Source organism: Tinamus guttatus, unplaced genomic scaffold, assembly GCF_059628265.1.
Source record: "Tinamus guttatus ecotype Peru unplaced genomic scaffold, ASM5962826v1 Tinamus_guttatus_pri_ptg000168l, whole genome shotgun sequence".
NCBI classification, from domain to species: Eukaryota; Metazoa; Chordata; class Aves; order Tinamiformes; family Tinamidae; genus Tinamus; species Tinamus guttatus.
In genome coordinates this window covers 162,570-189,526 of record NW_028288702.1, presented here as the reverse complement: position 1 = coordinate 189,526, position 26,957 = coordinate 162,570, and the positions used below count along the sequence as shown (strand labels likewise).

Sequence of the window (26,957 nt, the reverse complement as noted above, 5' to 3'; positions counted from 1 at the left end):
TTCCCATGTGGCCTGGCCCTTCTTCCACAGTACGTACATGCTCTTTTTCTCATTAAGTTTACCCAACAGCTCCTTGTCCATCCACGCAGGTCTCCTGCCCACCTTTGCTCGACTTCTTTCCTGTAGGAATGCACTGATCCTGAGCTTGGAGGAAGTGGTGTTTGAATATTAGCCAACTCTCCTGGACCCCCTTTCCTTCTAGGACCCTTGCCCAGGGGATTCCTCCAAGGAGCTCTCTGAAGAGGTCTAAGTTAGCTCTCTTGAAGTCCAGGGTTGCAATCCTACTTCTTGTCCATCTTCCTCCTCGCAGGATCGTGAATTCCATCATCTCGTGGTCGCTGCAGCCAAGACTGCCCCCAACCTTCACATTTCCCACTAGACCATCTCTGTTTGTTAGTATCAGGTCTAGCAGCACCCCTCACCTTGTTGGCTCATCAACCACCTGCATCAAGAAGTTATCTGCAATGTTCTGCAGGAACCTCCTGGACTGTCAGCTCCTAGCTGTGTGATTATCCCAGCAGACATCAGGGTGGTTGAAGTCCCCCATAAGGGCCAGGGCCTGGGATCGTGAGGCTTCTTGCAGCTGCCTGTAGAAGGTCTCATCCACTTCCTCTCCCTGATCAGGTGGCCTGTAGTAAACTCTCACAACCGTGTCGCCCCTGTTGTCCTGCCCTTTAATCCTCACCCACAGGCTCTCGACCCGCGCTTCGTCCTCCCCTATGCTGAGCTCCATACCTTCCAGTTGCTCTCTCATGTAAAGAGCAACTCCGCCATCTCGCCTTCCCGGCCTGTCCTTCCTGAAAAGCCTAAAGCCATCCATGGCCACATTCCAGTTATGAAATGTCCAGATATTCGATACTGTTCTACAAGGCTGGATACCACGAGCATACGTTTTCCTAACACAAAACCACAAAAACATCTAATAAAAATATATATTAGAAACTTCTGTTGCCTAGGTAAAAACGTTTTAGAGGGACAAGAGCAGTTGCTTTTATTTATATATATATTTAAAAATGAAACTAGATTCTAGAAAACAGTCAGTCAATGGTTGTTAAAATATTTAAGTATCTTTGGGAATACAGGGCAGAAGAATAACAAGAACCTATTAAAGCCATCACATGCAATCTGCTGTTCTCATAAGTCATTGCATTACATCAGTTTCAAAAAATAATTGAGTTTGTTTCTCCTGATGACATAGCTACTCCTGAGATAATTTTAATTCACCCAGCAAAAACCCAGGCCAGACTTTCATGAACAATACATCCAGTTATATAATAGCTAGTGCTAAGAACGCTTTGAAACAATAAAACTCTTGAAGGAGACCGCGTGCCCATAACTAACTGCTTGAAAGAACCACCACCATTCATTTCTCCACCATAGGATTTTGCAAATTCTTAAGCATCTCTCACTCATCTCTGCTGGAGGTTGTGTATCAGGCAAGCTCAACAGTCTAACCCATTACTGCAGTTCCTGGATTCCCAGTAATTCTAGCCAGATATCCTTACACAAGGAAAAAATACCATCATTCACACTTTTTTTTTAACACCAGCTCGAGTGGATATTAGAACTAGCTTATATGGACATAGTAACCTAAAATAATAATAAAAATAAAAATCTCCCCCTGTAAAAATTACCTTGGCAGTTGAGATATTAAAATGCCATTTAAGTTGTGCTCCTACTCTGAAGAGATCTCCAGCTGAATATGGAGGTAGCCCATGTTTAGTATTTCTCAATGAATAAGTGCACTAAATTTGTAATTAAATGTATTTGTCACCTGTTTTGACAGTTCTGCAGTTCAACCTTGACTTTTGTCAAATGCTATTTTTTTTCTGCTCTATGCATCATCACTCTAAGGAAGTTCTCAAACTCTTCCCAGTTTGGTATCATCTGCAATGATGCTGGTCCTACCTACAAAACCATATCTGGGCAGTGATGATTCAAGAGAGAATTTAGGTGTGACTGCTGGAAAGCGACTCAAAACAAGCTGCCAACATAGTGGTTCACTAAAAAGGACTGATCTTTGAACCTTGCCAGAACCTGGACGACACCCTTCCTGCTGGATGCTCCTCTGTCTGATGAGTATCATGCTCTTCCTACCTCCTCTCAGGTATTCTTCACGTAGATCAGCTGCAGAACTACTTCTGCCTTTGCTCTCCCTCCACTTGTCACTAAGATCCAGTTCCATCTTCAGCTATGATTAAAGTTGAAAGGTTATTTATAGCTGTAGTTCTGCATTTGCTAATCCTCCCAGTAGAGATGGGATTTCTCAAATTCCCTTTTATTATGCAGCCAATTAAATTCTGTGAAAAGTGGCTCATCCACATGAGAGGCTAAAGCTCAAGGAAGAGAAGTTGGACTCTTCTTTATTTCTGCCATTGACAGCATTGCTAGCCTAGGAGGGGAAAAATAAAAGCCCTCAGGAGCCATATTTAGGAGCAAGACTACGCATAGCAAGCTTGCTTCTTCAAACTTTGAAGCAATCATCTATCATGAGGTCACAGGTTGTGAAACTCAGCAATGTAGTAACTACAGAAAATTAGCAATACCATAACAGTATAAATGACACAGAGGAACGACTTGCCTGTGGGAAAGGGGCCAGAAACCCAAGGGCTGCTCCCCACTGTGGCACCGAGCGGGTGAGGATGGGTGGAGGCAGGGGAGGAAGGCAGGGTGACCAAGCCATTTCTGTCTCGTTGATATCAGGTTCCCATTTAAGGGGACAGAGCATGCTGGATGACAAAAGGTTTTAGGTGGACTCTTAACTGAGCACATCTTTTTCATTTTTGGACATACCCCAAAGTCCCAGAAGTTCAGCAGAGCTGCTCACATTTTGAATTTGTCTCATTCAAGACTTTTTTTTCTTTGACAATTTTCATTTAAATAAAGCTTTCCATATGAAATTTTCTTTTTATTTATCTATACACTGAAATCTCTGTGGTAGGATGTTCTGCACTGTCACAAATGCCAGAAATGTTAGGCTTCATTTGAGGGTTTCTAGTATTCATTTTACCATTCCAAGGTAGTTACTGAGTACATATTGCAAAGCTTGGCAAGTAATTCAATAAAATAAAACCCATTTCTGCACTGATAATATTTTACTATGTACTTCATCTTTAAAAATGGAAAAAAACTCTAAGAGGGAATATATTTTTTACATTTCAAAACAGAAGCCATTTTGTTTCAACATTGAGAAAGGATAATAAATGCTATCCTGTACTATTTTTTCTTGACAAAATAAAATAAAAACAACTCCCTCTCATAATCTTAGAAGAGAGAGAAATACAGAATCACTAACTACCTCAAGGTAATGGATGGCAAGAAAAACTTCTGCTGCCCACCTTATCGGAATATTGTACTTAAGTACAATCAGTTTACTGTATTAAAGAAAAATAATCATAGCAACCACCAACCTCATCCATGTAGAACACAGGCTCTGAAGCTAACTGCAGAAAGATAAAGCTAATGTTGAAGTATGATCAAGTCTTATTTTCTACTTCAGTCAAATGTGTCAGCCTCTTATGAGCTATGTGTCTGTTAGTATGCATGCGTATACCCGTAATCACACAAGTATTTTTATATTTATATGCATATTTTTACAGACACACATATGGATGTATATTCAGCAGTGGTGTGCATGTGTTTCTTTAAAAAACACAGAAAAAATCAATTTAAATTGGTCTTTCCTCTTACAGACATAATTATTTTTCTTTGTTTTATTCCCAAAGAAAACTCATTGGCTTTCTAGGAATAATGAATAGCCAATGACTGTTAACATTACGAACAGATATTTCTGCTGAATGCAAAAAGCATCACATTCAAAATCAAGGCAATCAAAAGGTTCTGATGTGTCTGCCATTCCTCTGTAACATTACTTTTCATCTTTCTTTCTTAAAAATAAGACTACAAGTTCCAAACAGCTTCCTACCGAGAGCCAGCTAGCGAAAAAATGAATACTAAACAAAGAAGTTAAGCTATATTCCATCAAACATTTATCCATTTGCAATTCATCTTGGTAATAGAGATAGAACCTGGTAAATGCGTATAGGACTTGAAGAAGGAGATTTCTCTTGCTCAATGCATAATTCATGTGCTCCGCCTGCAAAGTGTGTAAAATGAGAATTTCACACCACAGCATGAGCCATGGAGCTGCAGAGAAAAGGCAGATTAAATCATATTTTGCTGTGTGAATTTTATTTCATATTCACACAATATTTATACAAAACCATCATTGACAATCCAAATGCATTGACAGATCTCCCACTGTTTTCATTGTGTTAGCACTTGAAAAGAGATCAGGCAGAAAGATAGACAATTTGTTTTCGTATATTTTTAAAATAGTGGATCAGGTTTTTAACAGCTGAGTGACTGTATTATACTTGTATAAGGAGGTCAACGGTAGCTTATTTTAAAATCCCACTGTAAAGACACCTACTTATACATGCATCATCCTCAGATCTGCATTTCAGCCCTACACTATAGATTACGTATCTGAATATCCCTAACTATCCATATTTAAAAGTGAAATAAAATATTGCAGTGCAAGAGAGTGACTTTTCAACTCACTGCAGCTCTACAGGAAGCACATCAGCTTATTCAAAATGAATTCTTCTGGGGTAACATAAGAAAGCACTAATAATTTATTCAGAAAAAATAATCTGAAGTTTTCATAACATTAATTTTATTTTAGCAAATGCACAAATTAAAGAGTCTGTATAAAACTTTGTTCATTATGGAAATTCTGTTAAGCATATATATTTGGTTGGGAACGAGTATAAGAATGAAAAAAAAACCCAAAATATTCTCTGTGGAAAAAAAAATCATAATTTGTGACAAATGGAGAAACTTAAAAACAGACCCTGAAAAATTCTCCTTACATTAATATGCATTGCATAAAATATTTTCAGTTTTAGTCACAAGAAAGAAAATCAATGCTAATTAATTATCTCCACATATACACTGGGTAAAATAAGAATGCACTGCACCAGGTCCTTCATTGGAATAAAGTCAGCAAGGTCTTTCTGAGCACAACCCTTTACAAGAACTATCTGCATTTCTGAGGCCTGGCTGAAATGGCCAGCCTCTTGGGTGACCTGAGAGAAGTCAGGTAGGGGCAGAAAAATGCCAACATTTTCATGGAAGTAGAACAAACATGGGTAGTTCTTGTTAAAAAAATACCTTGGCAGAAAGACTCTAATACAAGATTTTCCTTAGTGTCCTTTATATTGTGTTAATTATTGCTTTTCTTTCCAATCTGCAAGTGTAATTTAGGTTATTGCTTGTTAGCTCCACCTATTGTCTTGATATTGCTCAAAATACATAAAATGAATAGAATTCTCCTTTCCACCTCCCAGCCAATTAAATTTTTGAACATAACTAAATATCAGAAATATTTTGGGCATAAACATAGGCATCTAATACAATTTAAATGTAAACCTTGGTTCTTGGATTATTAGAGTACATGGGAAAAAATGCTCAAGAGCATTAAACTCGCTCCCCCCCACACTTCCTGTACGAATTTTTATTTACATATGCTAGCCCATCAGCTCTTTACTCCAATATTTAATATTGCAGCTTCTTAGCAGAAACGAAAATGTACAGAATGCAGTTATTTAGCTTTTGGATAGTGAACTCTAGGCTATCTTCACTTCTCAAAAATATCCTCGCCTCCTTCCCTGTTGCTCTTCATATTAACCCTTTGCTATTTGTTTTAATAATTTTTTGTGATGTTATTTCTATGTCTTCTATCTGATCAAATGTTGAGTACTCATAAAATCTCATAAAATAAAAAGGAATTCTAATTTTCTTTAAGATGCCTTTTAATCCAGTGAGACTAATTTCACTCTTGCAACTTCCTTGTTATTAAGATCCAACTCCTTGACAATTTTTAATTTATTTCAAAGAAACAATCCAAAGCTTCTTGGAAATTTAATTTCCCTTACTATGAAGTACAGTTGACTGACTGCTCAAAGTTTGCTGTTTTAGAATACAAAATGCTTCTTAATAACAGGGAATGCTTCCCATTCCCTGTGAAAGAAACCATGGCCCTAGATTAATTCATCCAATATCATAGGAGTTTATGCTGAGAGGATTTAGATTACATTTGTTGTATTATCGTTATTTTGATGAGTTCCTAATCCAGACAGCAAACTGGAAAACTTTGACAACAGCTCTGATACTCAATGTGGTACTTGGGTGCAAAACAAAGATCAACGATAAACTTCTGTTTCTGAAGCATTATAGTCTCACCTCATCTTTAGTTTTGCTTTGTAGAAGGGAATAGGTTAAAAGTTAGGGCTACAATATTCAGAGTCCATAGGCAGACTCAGGAAGTTACAAACACTGCGCTTTTAGAACATAATCTCAATATCTAGATAAATACAGAGCTTTCCCTGCCAAGGAAAGCTGACATCAAAGCAACTTAATAATTCCAGTTAAATTCAAAGCATGCACACCCTATAGTTTCTGCAGTTACATCAAATGCAACCGATGATGCCTGTTGTGACGACTGAGCGACCTATAGCGGCATTGTGATTAAAATAAATGTTTTGAGTGTTTTGGAGTATCAACTAATTTTCAAGACAACATATTCATGTTAAAATTGAAATGTTTGAGATACAATTTTACCCTGCAATTATTATAAAATATATGGGAAAAAATGGACAAAAACTTTGATAATGGAAAAATAGGTTCCAGAAATTGAGAAAATTAAGAAATTCATCTACTCTTCTGCCTTGACAGATTTAGCATGAAGTTCCTCTTCCCCACCTCCCGTTTTAAACAAAGGGTAGGTAGATTGATGATGACACTGACTATAGCTCTTTTTCTTCACTAAAACAAGCAGTTAAAACTAGCTGGCATAGGAATGGCTTTTTTGGACACTTTTGCATCTTCCCACATTTCAGACTCCAATTTAAAAGAAAGATATTTTAAAGTTTGGTACTTTGTGCATATTGTAAGCAAGCTAGTAGAATTTAGAGTAATATATACTTTATTCCTATAAAATATATGAAGCAATAAAAGTTGATTACTCATTAAGAATCTTCACTCTAACAATCTCTGTATACACCTCAAGTATGGCTTAATTAACTGTACTTTTCTTAATTTTAACAGGGATTTTAAGAACAAAGCTACTTGTCCTACTAATTTTCAGACTCTTAAGATGCAACATACACATACTGACTTTTTTTTTTTTTTAAAAAAGCATTTTTTACCTTACTAGAAGCAGCTCTTCCAGGTTTTCCAGACTTTTCACTTTTAAGGTCTGATTCTGACTTGGAATCTGAAGAACTTTCTTCTGATGAACTGGACTCTGAATCTGAGGAACTGGATGTGCTTCTTTTCTTGGTGATCCCCTTTGCTTTCTTTTTATTGTCCTCCGAATCACTATATATAACATAAAACAAACAAACAAACAACAACAAAAAACACTTTTATGCAAGAAAAAGATACAAATATAAAACCCCAAAATATGTACTTGGGACATATTGCGTTCCACGTTAACATTTCAAAGTTTTACTAAATGGATTTTAAGTCAATATTTTTTCACAATAATGGAAACTTGGCTGAGGTAACAAGTGTTTTTTTTGTTTGTTTTTTTAAAAATGGAACACAAAACCATCCTATCACATAACAAAACATATCATCATAGATAATCTAAGAAGGGGGAAGATCAAACAAAAATATTAATGTGTGTGCATTATCTTGTGATATTTCAGAAAAAAGTTCAGGCATTCTGTTAAGTGAAAGGACCTTGAGGCTACTCCATCTATGGTTAATAGAATCCTGAGGGGTTTATATGATAATTTTGCCAAATAACTTCTTTTTTAAAAAACATGAATTTTAATTTGCCTGAAACTTTCAAAACCGAACCATCTAAAAAGGAGGCCTACAATGCCTACAAATATTTCAACATTAAAGAATTTATAGAAAAGAACTATTACAATGTTACATTCTGATGCCTTTGGTCACACCGAGTAGCTTGCAGCTGGCAGACCCAGAGACTTCAAGGGATGTTTTTCTTCATAGTGCAGTTCCACTCACCATGGCAATGCTGGATTGTGTTTTTCTAGGTTAAGAGCTACTGAATATTGTAAGAAAGATCCACTCTATTCATTTCTAGTAATAGGATCACTACAAATTTGTATATTACTCTCTTGTCTCTGGAGGGAGCTAGTAATTGGAAATACCATTGGAAATACAAATTTTCTAATAGTTATCATGGGGCAAATAAATATATAAATCAGTACTGCATATGGAAATAAAATATCCTTTCTTGGCCCTGCAGGCCATCAATTTATTTTTTGAAATCAGCTTCCTCCCCAAGAAAAATCAATTGGATACTAAAATGCTTTAAGAGTAACAAGGTCAATGATAATTAAACAAACCCAGTTTACTCAACTATTAAGAGTTCCTTTGGAGAGAAAATTAAGTTATACATTTTTGATCAGCTTTAGGAGCAGTATAAAAGAATATACTATGATATGACACTATTTCAGATAACAGTTTTAAAAGGGAAAAATACAGGGAAGGTAAATTGAAAAATATAATAGAATGAAAGTTAGGGGGAGCATTTCCTCTTCCCAATAATTTGCTAGGATGCAACTAACAAATTTGACAAAGACATTAAAAACAATATTAAAACTTAATCCATCATAACAATGCCCCACCCATGTAATTAAAGTTCACCTCTAAAAATGAAATTTTAGCAGTCAAAGGAAGTTTTTCTGAAATCAGGAAACTTTAAGCTTGTGAATCTAAAAATGAAACAGGAGTACGTGCCAAAAATGTGGTGCAGCACATCTGACACTAAAAATCACAGTGAAAAAATATGAACTATCAGAATGAAGTTGCATATACGACAAACATACATTTCCTTAAAAACCTATCTGAGGTCATAGATAAAAAGTATCTAAGATAAAAACAAGTAACATCCCCAAAGTTTCTCCTTCATTATTACTATGCAGGTAGTAACAAAACTGCCTACATTTCCTTATCACAGAGCAGGAATAGCTGTAGCTACATCAACAAATAAGCTGCTGAGAACTCATTAAATATTTTTATCTGAAAAGCAAGTTGTTGCTCAAAACACACAGCTTATCTTGAAAACAAGGTCTGAAGACAAAACAGACACACATACATCAGCCAGTTTTGATGGGTAATTGCCGTTTACCTTTCTGCTTAAAATTTCAGATGTTATTGTAATGAAAACAATTTACTGGTAACTAGCTTTTTAATTTTGTGATGATGAAAAGCCTGTATTAATTTAACCCACAGATTTCATTTGTTCTGAACAGGAAAAACAATATAAATCACTTTTAAAATCATTAAAACCTGACTTAAATTAATAAAGTAATAATTAGGGCATTATGCTGTGTTTGTTATGGAAGTGGCAAGGTGAGCTGCTTTAATTACTGTCTGTAATAAAAGGAGCAGAGTGCGTAGTGCGCCCCAACCAGCGCTGTCAGCCACGACTGAGCGGAGCTGCAAACTCATCAAGGGAGCTGGCAGCCAACTGCAGAGTAAAGGGCCATCATGTCCGCAAAGGCCACTTGCTGACAGCACTGGAAGGAAGGGATTCCTACAATTCAAGGTATTAGCCCCAATTACTCAAAATTTTAATGATACTTTAATACACAATAATGCTGTTGATATCGGGCAATCTTAAAAGGCACTAACACTTTAAGTATCTTATGATTGTTTCTCTTCACAGCCCATGCCTGTAATATTTGGATCATAATCTTTTTGATATAACATTATTTAGAAAAATCAATTGTCTTAGTTACATAATGACAAAGTGTTGAAGGACTTAATTTTAGCGCTCAGCAAAATTTCTGCAAAAGGTAATTGTTTCATACAACTGTGTGATCACTAATTCAGCCTCCCAAAGTTACATCAATTTTCAGAAAGCCACTCATGATTTTACTGAAGTCAAGAATGAATTCCAAACATAAGAGTAGTCTTATTAATGAAATTATGAACCCAGTTCATACTAAATACATACAAATGAAAAAGCATATACGGGAGGGGAAAAAAATGAAGAAAAAGTCAAGGAACCTAATTGAATGCTTAGCAGACTGCTTACAGCAAGAATGCTCTAAAGCCTAGTAATATCCCCCCATTTTTTTTTCCTTAAACACACATATGCACACCTACCTTTTCTCAGCTGTTCTAGATGTTTTCTTTCCTGTACTTTCTTTGCTGTCTGATTCACTGTCACTCGATTCTTCACTGGAAGAGGAACTCCCACTACTCTCATCGCTACTGCCTTCCTCCTTTTCTTCCTTCTCACTTTCACTGCCAGACTCGCTCTCTGACATTAAAACAAAACAAAAACAAAGTTTTACATGTGTTTCTAGATATTTTACATAATTTTTACTTTCAAAATCCAAATTAATTTTAAAATAAATGCTATATTAGCATTTTGAGATCTAGTTGGAAGTTTTATTTACCCAAGACAAAAACAGATGATAAAAATCACATTTCCCCCCCTAAAATTTGCAAACTTTTGTTGTTTTAAAACCTTTAATCGTTAGCATACAGTGCCGTGCTTTACTAAATTAGTAACCCCTAATAATAAATTAGTCGTAATGTGGATCCATGCCAATGTCTTCACAATTGCATAACCCTATCAGGAGATGGAGATGACCTCAAATTCTCTAATCTATATCTTCACTTTACTGCAAGATTATTTTAAACCAATTACTTAATCTATTCTTGACTACTGATAGTGATGATGATTAAACCACCGATTTAAACAATTTATGCAGCCTTTAATTAATCCTATAGCTAAGAAGATGCTAAAATATCCTAAGTGAATATGTTCCTGCTTCAAAGATCATTAATTTCCATGATACAATTCTTAAATACTTTTTTTCCTCTACTTATTTCTTCATCTTAGGAGTCAGAGTGAAGAAGCTCCACATTCAGATTTGAAAGTCTCTCTCTTCCATTCAACAAGATGCAGCCAATTCTTTCAGGTCTGTAATGCTAAGTGCTGGCCCTGTCTAAACTCTGGATGTGGCATATCTCCTCAGCTCTGAAGTTTAGACAGGGCCGATGAGAATCTTGTTATTTCACATAGAAATCAGGGAACCGCTTGTCTAGCATTAGCAGTTGTCTATGCTACAGACACATAAAGTTAGCTTCCCACCCACCTGTTGAACTGGTGCTGGCAGATTCATCTTCCCCCTCTTTTGATTCAGAGTAAAACTTTTCAGCAGGTTTCTCTGTCTTACCTAGAAATATAGTCCATTCTTTTGTCTGTAAATAAATTTTAATTTAAGTTTACTTTTATAGCCAGCAATATAGACACACATTGTGGCAAAGAAAAACTCCTGCAGTTGTAGTATTAGGCAGTTTCTAAATAAATGTTCTAAGCAAGATGAGAGAAACTATTAAACTTCCTATTTTCTTACACAATTAGGAGCACTAAAAGTTTTGTACATACCTATAAAAGGTGAGATACCTCTATTAGGGAGATCAGAAGAAGATTTACTAAAGTGGATTAAAAGTATCAGTAACCATAAATAAACGTCTACGCCAAAGAACTGAAGTATGAGAGCTATATCTCTGAATCCAGCTCAGTTTAGCCTATGACTAGGCTGAAGGGAACAAAGGGTAAATACAGCCAGTCACCATCTTTATCATTCCAAATTTTAAGGTGAAAACATTGGTGGGTCCAGTGGTCAGCAGAAGTTTCAGCATGCATAGGGCAATTATATTTCACTTCATTTGTAATTCCCAAAGTGAGCATAATTCTTACAACCAAGAAAAGACCAGAACACTGCAATATTTGGGCCCCTGTCCCCTGCCATTCCCTTAAAACTACTGCAGAAGAGGCATCGAACCCGGACTGGACAGGAAAAAAAAAAAAAAAAGCAGATAGGAGGACAACGATATCAGAATGATACAGGTTTGTCTCAGTGAGAGTCATGATCTGGAATTAGACTTTGGAAAGAGCCCTAACATCGAGCTTGAAGGGCGTTAGGCTCTAGGAACACCAGCCTCTTAAACATCAAAAGTAGTCAAAGCTTTGCAATTTTCTACATAGCAGTTAATATTTAGAAAGCCCAAATTCCTTTGGATGTGAACAACTACTAGATTGAAGCTTAAGAACTCCGGTTCGCTCATATAGATTGTATAGGCAAATACAAGATTAGAGAAACCACCAAATTAATGACAGTAAAGCATTCTCCAAAGGGAGATATGAAAAAGAAAAAAAAAAAAAAAACACCACCACACACTCTCAAGAAGGTGCCTCCACACCTTTCATGCAATCTCTTCACTTATAACACTCACCCAGAGCTGATTGCCTTCCAACTCTCCCCATGAAAGCTTATGGAATTTTGTATACAAATATCTTTCTTTCCTGAAATGCATATAAGGTGGCAAGAAAGTCACATTAACCTATTCAGAATAAATGGCTATTTTATTTACTGGCCTTTATAAATAATATATTTTTGTTTGTTTGTTTTTAAATTCTCTATCCTTTCCCTTATTACCACCTTAACTGCAAATTGCTTCCTGTGCAAATCATGTGGAAGATGCTCATGACAGGGACCACTCTCTGTTTTGGTTATACTTGTTACAACAGCATATTTCTGGTTGTATCATAATCACGGTATATTAATACATTATATTATCACTATATAGTATACATATATATTTCAACTTCTGTTATGGTTCAATAGCTTTCACCTATTTTTATGAGGACTCTGGTCTTGGATGCATAAATCCCAGCTCCTGTACCAGGCCACAACTTTGCTGCAGAGTTTGCTATCCAGGAAAAGAAGTTCTTCCTATGTGGAAGACCAGCCCCGTCATGCCAACAAATGGCAGAGGCACTAACAGGCCCCCCTCCCTTTTTTTTTCTTTTAATAAAAGCTTTGCAAAATCTTTGCAATTTCTTTTCTTTAAAAAGTTCCACTTCCAGCATAGGCTAAAGTGAGCTGGACAGAAAATGTTCCCACACACCAACATTTTCCAGCTCAAAAATCAGTCTAGAACTTTGAGACTTATGTTTGAATCTGATCCACTTCCAAGTGCCTCAGGGAAAGTCACTTGCAGCACTGCCAACCTACCGCCTCAGCAGCCTCCACGTTGCACAGGGCCGGGTCGGGCGCCACCTCCAGCCAGTTGGACAGCTCCAGGTAGCCAGCAGCTTTGCTGTTCAGCATGTGCGACAAGGTGCCCAGCTGGAAATGGTCTTTGGCTATTAACAAAAAAGGAGGGAGGGGAGGTACAGACCAACACCATGAGCTCTACCACCAAGAGTAATCTTAATCAGGGACTAAAGGTAATTGGCATTATATTACCTCAAATGTCATGGAATAGATATAAACTAGGAAGCTCTTCATAGGTCAAAAAACTGATTTCAGTCCATAGATTACAATAATCTCCCCCATAATAGTCAATAAAAAACTAATCAGTTAGTGTGTTTAGATGTGTTGCTCTGAAATGTAGCTTCTCTAAAAATTACTTTACTGTGAATATTAAGAATGACAGCACAGTTGAACAATCCATATGCATGACTTGGCGCAAACACATCCAGAATTTTAATGGTTTCTTTTCAAAATGGACCTGCTCTTAGAGCTCCAAAATTAGGATTAAGTGCATACAAAAATTAAAATTGCATAGCATCACAGTAACAGGGCATTTTAATGGAGATAATCTGATAACCTTTTAATCCGGGAACATGCACAGTAGCTCTTGTTTTTAAAAAGACAAAATGCACAAGAGAAATTTTCACTTTGGAAAAAAATAATAAAAATTTAATCTATTAAGATTTGATTTCTTACAGATTGATAAAGCATTTACAATTGTCACATTAACAAGCTTCTATTAAAGTCTAGCTTGAAGACTAATGCTGTTTTTCTAAACAAAAGTGCATCTTTTCTTTGAAAGACCCTAGTGTTATTTGAACACAATTTAAAATCAGAGTGATCAGAAATGTATCAGTCAGTGTGAGATTATCACCAGACAAACGCAACATGCACAATGTGCAGACTGTGCTCACTGAAAATCATGTAAGAGCAGGCAGGACCCTGCATATTAATCACCTGCATTTGCTAAGTGCCACAGTTGGCCAGCGTATCTGAAGGGGAATAAGCTGCCACATTCCTTTACATGACGAACATTTAATAAATGATTTTGATGGCTGTACCTTTAAAAGGAGACTCGAGCAATGGGGCAGGTTTCTGTGCCAGAAATATTTTTTTGGCGTATTTGCTTAAAGCTCCACTCTTCTTGTTCACAACAATAAGCTGCCTAATAAATCTTGTACGGTCTCTGATGTCGTAGCTTTGATCATACTTGCCAAGATTTAATATGTACTGGGTAAGCAATTTTGTCTATGGAAAAAAACAGGACAAGAACAGAATGCAAGTTATTTATGATTATTGATAACTCTGGATAAATATATTTAAAGAGGTAATAAAAATGAATGGTTATGTCAAACAAATGTTGTTCCACAGGGAATATGCATTTCTAAAGCAGCAAATGGAATTCTGAAGCCAAAGCACATGTCCTCTTCTGTATTGGGGAGGTGAATGCTGAATACTGAGAAGCAGCCATGTGCTAGATTATTAAACTGCTGAAGTGGAAAGAAAGGCATCATTAAAAAAATAATCATATATGGCAAACCCACTGAAGGGTCTACGTGAGGATAATGAATATTGAAATACAACTAAAAACACGGCATTTAAAACTTAATCGGAAAAATATGCAGGACATCAAAACATCAGAGGGTATTAGGGGGCTGGCAAACGGCTTCTGCTGAGGTGTGTTTTATGAAGAGATACTTTCCATGGCCTAAGCAGCGTCTGCACTCTGACTGCACTCAGTTACTTTATCCTGAATTATGACCCATTAAAGCAGACACACAAATCACTGAACTGGATTACTGCAAATTATTTGCAGTGCATTTAGTTGTTAGTTTTTCATAAAAGCAAGCTGCTGATGCCCTCTAAAAACCAGGATAAAAGACTTCTTCCATTTTTTCTTGGAGCTTAAAGCCTCCGGTAATATCGGTAATTTATTTATTTATGTAAGAGAGCAACTTATATTATCACAACATTTTACAGCAGAATAGGGTTTCCTAATTTGATGTCTGAGAATAAACTGAATTGTTAAAATTATTTAATACATGTTAATTTTTAATAATTCTTCCTGGGGAAGAGGAAAAAAGAAAAAAAGAATTTCAATATCTTAGAAATATAGTAAACAGCACAATAATTCTGAACGGATTGTATTGTTAAATATATTTGAAAGAAGTTGCTTTGTCCATACTGACATTTTCCAAGCAAATAGGAAAAATAGTAAAAAAAATCACTGACATCATAAGAAAGTATATTTTTAGTATACAAACTCAGAATGGATGAATAACACGGGGTTAGAAATTCATTGTCAAAGTAAATTTTTTTCTTTATATCAATCATCTTTCACGCCTTTTTTTTTACACCCACTTTGCTTGCTAATTATGCAGTGTTATAAAAACAGCAGTTTCACTTCTGTGAATAGCTAGAAAATTCAGTCAATTTATAATGCAGAATATTTTGATTGCTGTAATTAAAATACATAGTAAACAAAAAAAGTTTTAACTGCATACGATGTAATATATGCAAATATTTCATAAAATGCCCTGTGGTACCAAAGTTTTGAATAAATTGGTCATATCACATTTGAATAACAGTAAAGCTACAGAAAAAAAAAAAAAAAAAAAAAAAGGCCCTTCTGGTGAAAGGCTTCTTTTCCTTAATTGTTTTTCTTTTCCTTAATTGTTTTTTCCTCTCTGCTATCCAAGGATGGTTCTATGAAAAGGTATTTTTTTCCACAAGGTACTGTCTTAGCTCTGGGAAAGGGAAACTTTCCCACATGTATTTTATAGCTTACTCACAGCTATTTCTATATCAAGGTAGGAAGTTTTAAACAACTACAGCAGACAGAATACATGTAATCTGTGCTCATGCAGGGTTTGCACTATTTTATCTAACTGGAAGTGGAAAGGTGTCATGGATTAAACAAAACCAGGGACACTTCCAGCAGCCTTTGCCATCGCTGAGGGCCTTGCTACCAAGGGAGGCACTTCTGCCTTGAGTAAGGATGAAATGACATGAAAGGTGATCCTGAAAGGCTGTATTTTCTTTTAATCTTTTTCACATCCCTTTCTTTCCCTTCTTTCTCCTCTCCCTTAAAATATATTTTCCATACCCTATAATTAAAAAAAAAGGAAAAAAATAGCAAGTTCCTATGGGAGAATGCTTCATATCTACAAGAAGCTTCCTTTCAAGTATCATAAATAGCATAGAGTTTTCATATTTTTTTTGTTTTATGGCAATGCAACCAAACAATTGGAAAAGCTTTTCAACATGGAAGTGGCTAATAGAAACACATTTTTGTTTGTTTTAATTGCACAAATACACACCACTTGTGCCAACAAAGGAATACTCATAAAAAGCTGAAAACTATTTGAGCAAGCAAGTAAATTTGGTGAAATATGAGAGAGTCTGTACCCAATGGCTACATCATAGTACAGTAACACAAAGTAGTGTTATGTACAGGTACATGTAATATCAAATGCCAGCATCGCCTGTTATCCAGACATGCTCATTATAGAAGCATAACCTCTCATTTTCACACTGTTAGCATCTATTAAGATTATTTGTACCTTTTGGATTGGCTAATGTGAGAAGCATGCATCAAGTAAAATCTCTAGAACTTTCTAGCAGCAATAGTCCTATTGAGAATCTAATCTGTATCTTATATTAGCAGCAATTAGCTCATTGGTAGAAACCCTGTTTGAAACCCATAAAAATCTCACAGGATGAGGTTCTACAGTAGGATAGAAACAGCCATCTATTCCTTCTTTAACATCATTAGCTTGGAGTAATTGTTTCTTTAGATATTTAGTTATCTTGGACAAGAATATTGAGCTCAACTATGTTTGAGAAAACATTAGTATGGATACTGCTTTTTCCAGTGTGACTTCTACTGCATTACACAATAGAAACACACTGAAACCCCCTACTTCAATCCTGCTACATGCAAAAAATATACCCACCACAGTTCAGGCAACTAGATGTTGTTCTTTCCAAAACTGTTTTTCTCTCATATGAATGCATCTTAGATCACTATCTAGAATATTCATAACCATGTTTACTGAACAGCCTAGACAACCTGAAGAAAGCCTGCTTTTAACTACTATCAATCCAAACATTATAGAACCTGAAGCGCTTTCTTAATGTATAAATCAGTCCTTGGAAATTCATGGGGTGATCAGAGGACTGAAAAAGTATTACTAAAAGCTCTTATAAAAACACTGAATCTTAAAGGTATTCTCAAGAATGTGTTGCATTAAGTATTTGAACATATGCCAAAGGAAATTAGGGCACAATCCGGTAAGATATTCTAAGGAAAGTGAAAAACATGAAAAGTTTTTTTTTTTTTTTAAACAGAGTTTTGTTCTTTTTCTTTAGCTTTTTAAGACACTTGCTGCCTTTCCCTCATCTGGGGGGATTTTTTTTTAAGCCTCTATGCTATGCCACAACTACTTTTTAAAATGAAGTGACACTATCTTCAAAATTTTCACAATTCCACTGACTTTAGATGAAACTTCAAATGATTTAAATATACATATATATGTGTGCAGGGATGTAGGTATGTATTAGGGGGAGTAGAATGGTGGAAGAAGAATACAGGAATGGAGGGTAGATGGCCAGATTGACAACTGTTCAGCCAGATGATTTCAGTTCTGAGCATTAAGATGAAAAGTAACTGGACTTTAGAAATTTCAGGTCACGCCAGAAAAAAATGCCTTAATATTGAGTGGGTAAAGAAGAGTTTTATTCCTGGAAATAAGGACATACATATAAGAAGAATGTTGCCAGAGTAAAACCCTAAAGGAAAAACTTCACATCCTAGTTCAGAAAGAGCTTTCCATCAAGTCAGCTCATCAACCTTCTCAAGTAGAATTTTGTATATGAATAGTTTGATCACTTGAGAAGACAACTTACCTCTCACTAAACTAAAATTGCTGCATGAAATTCATTCATGTAGCAAGTATCTCAGAAGATACAGTCCCTTCAAGTTTATCAGTACCTTTTTTTGTATCTGAGGATAAAGAATACTTTCAATGACTGGTTAAACCGCATAACAAACATGTGAAAATGGAAAAAAAAAAAACAGAAAAAAGTATCATAGAATCATAGAATCATAGAATCATAGAATCATAGAATGCTTAGGGTTGGAAGGGACCTCTAGAGATCATCTAGTCCAACCCCCCTGCATACGCAGGGACACCTAGAGCACGTGGCACAGGACTGCATCCAAGCGGGTTTTGAAGATCTCCAGAGAAGGAGACTCCACAACCTCTCTGGGCAGCCTGTTCCAGTGCTCTGTCACCCTCACTGTTAAGAAATTTTTCCTTAAGTTCCTATGGAATTTTTGATGTTTCAGTTTCCAGCCATTTCCTCTAGTCCTATCAGTGGCCACCACTGAAAAGAGACCATCACCGTCCTCTGCACTCCCTCCCTTGAGGTATTTATATACACTGATTAGATCCCCTCTCAGCCTTCTCTTCTCCAGGCTGAACAGGCCCAGCTCCCTCAGCCTCTCCTCATAGGGCAGATGTTCCAGGCCCCTGATCATCCTGGTAGCCCTGCGCTGGACTCTCTCCAGCAGCTCCACATGCCTCTTGTACTGTGGAGCCCAGAACTGGACACAGTACTCCAGATGCGGCCTCACCAGGGCTGAGTAGAGGGGCAGGATCACCTCCCTCGACCTGCTAGAGATGCTCTTCTTAATGCAGCCCAGGATTCCAGTGGCCTTCTTGGCCACGAGGGCACACTGCTGCCTCATGGTCAACTTATCATCCACCATGACACCCAGGTCTTTCTCTGCAGAGCTGCTCTCCAGAAGGTCGGTTCCCAGCCTGTACTGGTGTCTGGGGTTATTCCTCCCCAGGTGCAGAACCTTGCACTTGGCCTTGTTGAATTGCATGAGTTTTTTCACCGCCCAGTTCTCCAGTCTGTCCAGGTCCCTCTGGATGGCAGCACAGCCCTCTGGATCATTTTCTTTTGAGTCAAGAATTTTTGGCCATCTGTCACAGTTCATAGAATATCAAGTAATGGGTCAATATGAGACTAGGAAGATAAACAAAGCCTTTCCTTAGCTCAGTTAACATCTTAATGAAGATGAGCACTGCCAGAAGGAAGTAGTAGTTGCCTTTCGTTGTTGCCCTTTAGACTTGCCCTTTACGCTGCGAGAGCAAAAGATAAGCAGCTTATTTCTGAATGAACACCAGGGCAGCTCACCTCCTGCATATAGTCTCACTGATCCAGATACCACACAGAAAAACTAAGGCCTGGAGTTGAAGCTGCCAGTCAAGGAAAGAGAAGACACTGCACGTGTAGTTGTGCAGGTGCAGGATCCAGCGCTGCCCAGCCTCTTGCAAAAGAGGAGGGCCTCACAATCTAGGAAAGTGTATACATCTCAGACAGTATTTTCATTTCACATTTGAGAAATTTTCTTTGATCTCGAAGGGAAGGGCTCTGGAGCGGACGCTCGTGCAGGAGCTCCTTGTCTAGAGGCGAACAACAGAGCGAGAGGCAACCCCAGCGCTGACCCACGTGCGGGCAGTGCTGCGCTCCCGGCCAGAGGCGGCTCTGACTTAGCGGGGGCGGAGCCAGCAGGGCAGGCGGGAATTCAAAAGCTGCCCCCAGGGAGCGTGAGTGATTAGGAGTGTGGTGTGTCAGTTAGTGCATGCAGGGGTCAGGGAGTCTTCTTCCAGGTGTGGAAAAGAATTCTCTCCACAGACTCTTCCAGCAGTGGGAGATCAGGCGAAGCCATGGTCTCCACTCGGCAGAGAGCTTCCACCAGGAAGACTGTGGTGACACAGACTGAACCACCACAGAAACATGCAGCGGTCCAGGTCTCTGGCTGTGGGGAATGCCTGAGCCTCTCCATGTTCCCGGGGAGTAGTGAAAACACAGCCTGCCTTAGGTGTGAGCAGGTGGACAACCTGCTCACCCTGGTGGTAGAGCTGAAGGAGGAGGTAGAAAGGCTGAGGGCCATCAGGGAATGTGAAAAAGAAATAGACTGGTGGAGCTGTGTTCTGCAGTCTTCCCAGGAAAGCCACTCGGAGAACCCCCCAATTCAGTCTGTAAATCCAGTACCCTCTTGCCATAGGGCAGAGGGGGCAGAATTAACAGTATCCAGGGATGATCAACAATGGAAACGGGTCCCCACTCGAGGTGGCAGAAGATCCCTTCCATGGCCCACCTCACCTCCACCAGTGACCACATCCAACAGGTACGAGGCCCTGGAACTTGGGGAACAGATAGAGGAGGCCATGCACCAAGGCCCATCTAGGGGGCTGTCTACAGAGAGGCAGTCAGGTCCAAGCTGCGAGTCTGCTCCCCCTAAGGAGAAAAGGAGCACCCGGAAGAAGTGGCGGGTGATCGTCGTGGGTGACTCCACGCTACAGGGCACAGAGGCAGCGAAATATAGACCGGACCCCTCATCCAGAGAGGTCTGCTGCTTGCCAGGCGCCCCGAATAAAGGATGTCACAGAAAGGCTCCCAAGGCTTGTTCAGGAGTCTGACTATTACCTGCTGGTGGTGATCAGCGGTGCCGAATCTAGTTGGAGGCCTATAGCTAGCTGGGTCCCCAGGGGTCAGTCCTTGGTCCAGTCCTGTTCAATTTATTCATCAATGACCTGGATGAAGGCACAGAGTGCTCCCTCAGCAAGTTTGCTGATGATACCAAACTGGGAAAAGTAGCTGATACCCCAGAGGGCTGTGCTGCCATCTGGAGGGACCTGGACAGACTGGACCACTGGGTGGTGAAAAACCTCATGCAATTCAACAAAGCCACGTGCAAGGTCCTGCACCTGGGGAGGAATAACCCCAGACACCAGTACAGGCTGGGCACAGACCTTCTGGAGAGCAGCTCTGCAGAGAAAGACCTGGGTGTCATGGTGGACGACAAGTTGACCATGAGGCAGCAGTGTGCCCTCGTGGCCAAGAAGGCCAATGGGATCCTGGGGTGCATTAAGAGCATCTCCAGCAGGTCGAGGGAGGGGATCCTGCCCCTCTACTCAGCCCTGGTGAGGCCGCATCTGGAGTATTGTGTCCAGTTCTGGGCTCCACAGTACAAGAAGGATGTGGAGCTGCTGGAGAGAGTCCAGCGCAGGGCCACAAGGATGATCAGGGGCCTGGAACATCTGCCCTATGAGGAGAGGCTGAGGGAGCTGGGCCTGTTCAGCCTGGAGAAAAGAAGGCTGAGAGGGGATCTAATCAGTGTCTATAAGTACCTCAAGGGAGGCAGTGAAGAGGATGGTGCTGGTCTCTTTTCAGTGGTGGCTACTGACAGAACTAGAGGTAATGGCCACAAACTGAAGCACCAAAAGTTCCACAGGAACTTAAGGAAAACTTTTTTAACGGTGACAGTGACAGAGTGCTGGAACAGGCTGCCCAGAGAGGTTGTGGAGTCTCCTTCTCTGGAGATCTTCAAAACCTGCTTGGATGCAGTCCTGTGCCACATGCTCTAGGTGACCCTGCGTGTGCAGGGGGATTGGACTAGATGACCTCTAGAGGTCCCTTCCAACCTTAAGCATTCTATGATTCATTCTATGATTCTATGGTACTGTTTCACGTGGGCACAAATGATGCCACGGGAAAACTGAGGGATATCAAGCGTGACTTCAGAGCCCTAAGGATGGCCGTCAAAGGTATGGGAGCCCAGGTAGTGTTCCCCTCTATCCTGTCAACGAGGGGAATGGATTCAAGCAGGAGAAGGCGGATATGGTAGATTAAACCCTGTTGCCGCTGGGCTTGGCAACAGTGTTTTGGCTTCTATGACCATGGGACTCTGTTTTATGACTACCAGCTAGTGGGAAATGATGGGATCCATCTCAGCAAGAGGGGCTCACATATCTGCCAAAAGGCTGGCCAACCTGGTTAGGAGGGCTTTAATCTAGACAAGAAGGGGGAAGGGGAGTGTCACACAGACACAGTGAACAGTACTAGGCAGCCTAGGCCAGATGGCTTCCAGCGGGAGTATGCTAGTGGGAGGGGGTGAGGATAGGAAATGATCACAGAGGGTCCTCTTTCACCCCTCCTGGGAAACCTGCAGGCTCGGTTACTTCCCTGAAATGCCTGTACACCAATGCATGAAGCATGGGGAATAAGCAGGATGAACTAGAGATCTGTGTGCGGTCCCAGCGTCATGATCTCATTGGAATCACAGAGACGTGGTGGGATAGCTTGCATGACTGGAGCGCTGCCATGGAAGGCTATGTGCTCTTTAGGAAGGACAGGCTGGGAAGGCGAGGTGGTAGAGTTGCTCTTTATGAGAGAGAGCAACTGGAATGCATGGAGCTCAACCTGGGAGTGGAGGATGAGAGAGTTGAGAGCTTGTGGGTAAGGATTAGAGGGCAGGCTAATGTGGGAGACACTGTGGTGGGTGTCTGCTACAGGCCACCTGACCAAGACGAGGAGGTTGATGAGGCCTTCTATAGCCAGCTGGATATTGCCTCTCAGTCACAGGCCCTGGTTCTCATGGGGGACTTGAACTACCCCGACATCAGCTGGGAGGACAACACAGCCAGGCACAAACAGTCCTGGAGGTTCCTGCAGAGTGTCGACGATAACTTTTTGACGCAGGTTGTGGAGGAGCCAACGAGGAGAGGTGGGCTACTGGACCTCGTGCTAACAAATAGGGAGGGACTTGTAGGAGATGTTAAGGTGGGGGGTAGCCTCGGCTGCAGTGACCATGAGTTGGTGGAGTTCAGGATCCAACGAGGAGGTGGCAGGGCTGTAAGTAGCCTTGCAACGATGGACTTCAGGAGGGCCAACTTTAGCCTCTTCAGGGACCTCCTTGGAAGAATCCCATGGGCTAGAGCTCTAGAAGGTAGGGGGGCCCCCAAGAGAGCTGGTTAGTTTTCAAGCAGCACTTCCTCCACACCCAGCAACAGTGCATCCCTGTGTGTAAGAAGTCAGGCAGAGGGGGCAGGAGACCTGCGTGGATGAACAAGGAGCTTGTGGCAATGCTCAAGCAGAAGACGACGGTATACAGAATGTGGAAAAAAGGACAGGCCCCCTGGGAGAAATACAGGAACGTAGTCAGGGAATGCAGAGATGCGACAAGGAAAGCTAAGGCGTGGTTCGAACGCAATCTGGCAAGGGACGTTAAAAATAACAAAAAAAAACTTCTTCAAATATATTAACAGCAGAAGGAAGATCAGGGAAAACGTGGGTCCGCTGGTGAACGGGATGGGCACCCTGGTTACGAATAACACAGAAAAAGCAGAGTTGCTGAATGCCTTCTTTGCTTCGGTGTTTACCAAGGGCAGCCCTTTAGAGCCCCAGGCCCTAGGGACAAGAGAAGAAGCCTGGAGAGAGGAAGACTCGCCCTGGGTAGAGGAAGATTGGGTCAGAGAGCACCTGAGGAAACTCGATACCCACAAATCCATGGGCCCTGATGGGATGCACCCCAGAGTGCTGCGGGAGCTGGTAGAGGTCATAGCTAAGCCGCTCTCCATCATCTTTGAACGATCCTGGAGAACGGGGGAGGTGCCGGAAGACTGGAAGAAGGCCAATGTCACGCCAGTCTTCAAAAAAGGCAAGAAGGAGGACCCAGGCAACTACAGGCCAGTGAGCCTCACCTCCGTGCCCGGAAAAGTGATGGAACGGCTCGTACTGGCTGTTGTCTCAGGGCACATGGAGGACAAGAAGGTGCTCAAGAGTAGTCAGCATGGATTCACCAAGGGGAAATCTTGCTTGACTAACCTGATAGCCTTCTGTGATGGAATGACCGGCTGGATAGATGAGGGGAGAGCGGTGGATGTCGTCTATCTCGACTTCACCAAGGCTTTTGACACCATCCCTCACAACATCCTCCTGGGCAAGCTCTGGAAGTGTGGGATAGATGAGTGGACAGTGAGGTGGATTAGGAACTGGCTTGAATGCAGAGCTCAGAGGGTGGTGATCAGTGGTGCCGAGTCTAGTTGGAGGCCTGTATCTAGCGGGGTCCCCCAGGGGTCAGTCCTCAGTCCAGTCCTATTCACTTTATTCATCAATGACCTGGATGAAGGCACAGAGTGCTCCCTCAGCAAGTTTGCTGATAATACGAAACTCGGTGGAGTAGCCGATACCCCAGAGGGCTGTGCTGCCATCCAGAGGGACCTGGACAGACTGGAGAACTGGGCGGTGAAAAACCTCATGCAATTCAACAAGGCCAAGTACAAGGTTCTGCACCTGGGGAGGAATAACCCCAGACACCAGTACAGGCTGGGGACTGACCTTCTGGAGAGCAGCTCTGCGGAGAAAGACCTGGGTGTCATGGTGGATGATAAGTTGACCATGAGGCAGCAGTGTGCCCTCGTGGCCAAGAAGGCCAATGGGATCCTGGGGTGCATTAAGAGCATCTCCAGCAGGTCGAGGGAGGGGATCCTGCCCCTCTACTCAGCCCTGGTGAGGCCGCATCTGGAGTATTGTGTCCAGTTCTGGGCTCCACAGTACAAGAAGGATGTGGAGCTGCTGGAGAGAGTCCAGCGCAGGGCCACAAGGATGATCAGGGGCCTGGAACATCTGCCCTATGAGGAGAGGCTGCGGGAGCTGGGCCTGTTCAGCCTGGAGAAGAGAAGGCTGAGAGGGCATCTGATCAGTGTCTACAAGTACCTCAAGGGAGGGATTGAAGAGGATGGTGCTGGCCTCTTTTCAGTGGTGCCCACCGACAGAACTAGAGGTAATGGCCACAAACTGCAGCACCAAAAGTTCCACAGGAACTTAAGGAAAAATTTCTTAACAGACAGAGCACTGGAACAGGCTGCCCAGAGAGGTTGTGGAGTCTCCTTCTCTGGAGATCTTCAAAACCTGCTTGGATGCAGTCCTGTGCCACGTGCTCTAGGTGACCCTGCGTGTGCAGGGGGGTTGGACTAGATGACCTCTAGAGGTCCCTTCCAACCTTAAGCATTCTATGATTCTATGATTCTATAAGTACCTCAAGGGAGGGTGTGGAGTCGTTCTTGGAGGAAAATGGCCACTCGATGAACCAGCCATACGAGATGTTGGAGTAAGCACGTGACGCAGAACAAAAAGTTACTTTGAACCTGCGACCTAAGGGAAGATCGATGGAGCCTGACAACAACCAATCAGAAGAAAGGCTCTAGCCAATCAGACGAGACGGGAGTGTGCGCGCGCAGGAAAGGAACTGATATATAGGGGACGGCTTTGTTTCAATAAACGGGTTTTTTCAGGTTGATTCCCATTGGATCGTTTTGAGCCCACGGTTTTTCTCTCCTCAGGAGGGAGTGAGGAGGATGGGGCTGGCCTCTTTTCACTGGTGGCCACCGACAGAACTAGAGGTAATGGTCACAAACTGAAGCACCAAAAGTTCCACAGGAACTTAAGGAAAAATTTCTTAACAGTGAGAGTGACAGAGCACTGGAACAGGCTGCCCAGAGAGGTTGCCCAGAGAGCATTCTATGATTCTATGATTTTACAACCTTTTACAGTAATAACTGGAATTTAAGTGAAAAAATAGGGTCAAAATGCTATATTTACAATATAGCATAAGAGTTCACAATGCTGTCACTTAGATGAATGAAGCAGTTGCACCTCTAACAGCACCTCTCACAGCTATTGCTTTTGCTGCCTGGGGATTCTGGCAGGTCTAAGTTCATCTTTTTGTATTATTTGACATTTTTAAAGTTACCTTTATCACTATAGAGGATCAAAACCCACTATCTTCACAAAGCAAAGTCAAATAATAAGAAATATAGAAAATAGGAAAGTAGTCAGTATCTTTAAGATGAGCACTGAAGGAAAGACGGAAAGAGGCCTTTTGATGTCATCTCCTTTTAGATACTCTGAGCAAAATACAAGCAACTTCTTATTGAGCAGCAAGACAGCCCATCTCCCACACGATATGATCAGTCATTTTGATTCAGACACCACACCAAGAATCTACCTCATCAGCAGACTGAATTAGACTGCTAAAAGTAACTAACAAAGGTCCAAATGACAGCAGTCTGCTGAAAACTCTGCTTTTTATTACAGCTTTTTTTAATATAGTAAATGATTTTGAGAACCAATCTGCACTACTTAAGTGAATAAAAATAAATTGAAAAAAAATCCCCAAGAAAAAAGCTAAAAACGTCATCTCAGCAATATATTTAAAATCTCATCAGGAGGTGACTTGTAATCTATTGGATAACTTAAAAACTTAAGTTCAGAGTTGTGTGTTGTTTTACCTTGTTCTTAAAAAAAAAAGTAAACAAACATTAATTATTTAAATAAAAGAAAAGAAACTGCCACTGCCATACAGAATGCACAGAGACTACCATGATTGTAAATACATACATACATATGTATATTCAACATTCGCTTTACTTGCTTTGAGTTTGTTAAATAGAGTTTTGCTCCTAAATTTAAGATCTGCAACTTCACAAGGTCATCTTGATTAGTGAAGCTCTTGGCTGTCTTTCTCAAAAGATCAGGTGCAATCTTTGGAACTCATTCACAGTACTCCCTAATGAGCCAGAGAATGCTTGCCCTTGCCACTGTCACCTGAGAAAATATTAAATGCTGTAAGTGAAAACATTCACAAAGACTTATTGTGTACTTGTACACATATATGTTAAGTAACAAATTAAACAAAATATTATTTAAACACAGTTGTCATGCAAGTAATGAAAACCCAAACTAAATATCACCTATCACACTTCCTGTGGTGAACAGAATGTACCTACACACATAAAGTGCAGATCCTACCCCATCTCCCCCCACCAAAAATAAAGAAAAAGCAGAATGAAAACAGACAAAGATGCAATCTGTGCCTGTTCACAGTATAAGATGGTGGCAGCTTGGAAGAGAATCCAAGTCTGAGATAGGGCCTGGAGTTCTTGCCACCAGATTATATGAAACACCATGTGGAAACACAACATTTTTAGATAGCTATTA

General features: G+C 40.4%; 1 protein-coding gene across 1 annotated transcript; it reads right to left on the bottom strand.

The window, feature by feature from the left end:
* Positions 1 to 7,154: 7,154 nt before the first annotated feature.
* Positions 7,155 to 26,544, bottom strand: LOC104569497 (uncharacterized). Its single transcript, XM_088522838.1, has 6 exons — positions 26,388 to 26,544; positions 14,162 to 14,348; positions 13,080 to 13,210; positions 11,154 to 11,259; positions 10,153 to 10,309; positions 7,155 to 7,383 (listed from the first exon to the last, which is right to left on the bottom strand). The coding sequence occupies exons 3-6, from the start codon at positions 13,173 to 13,175 to the stop codon at positions 7,155 to 7,157; spliced, it is 588 nt and encodes a 195-aa protein (XP_088378964.1). The 5' UTR covers positions 13,176 to 13,210; positions 14,162 to 14,348; positions 26,388 to 26,544.
* Positions 26,545 to 26,957: the final 413 nt, after the last annotated feature.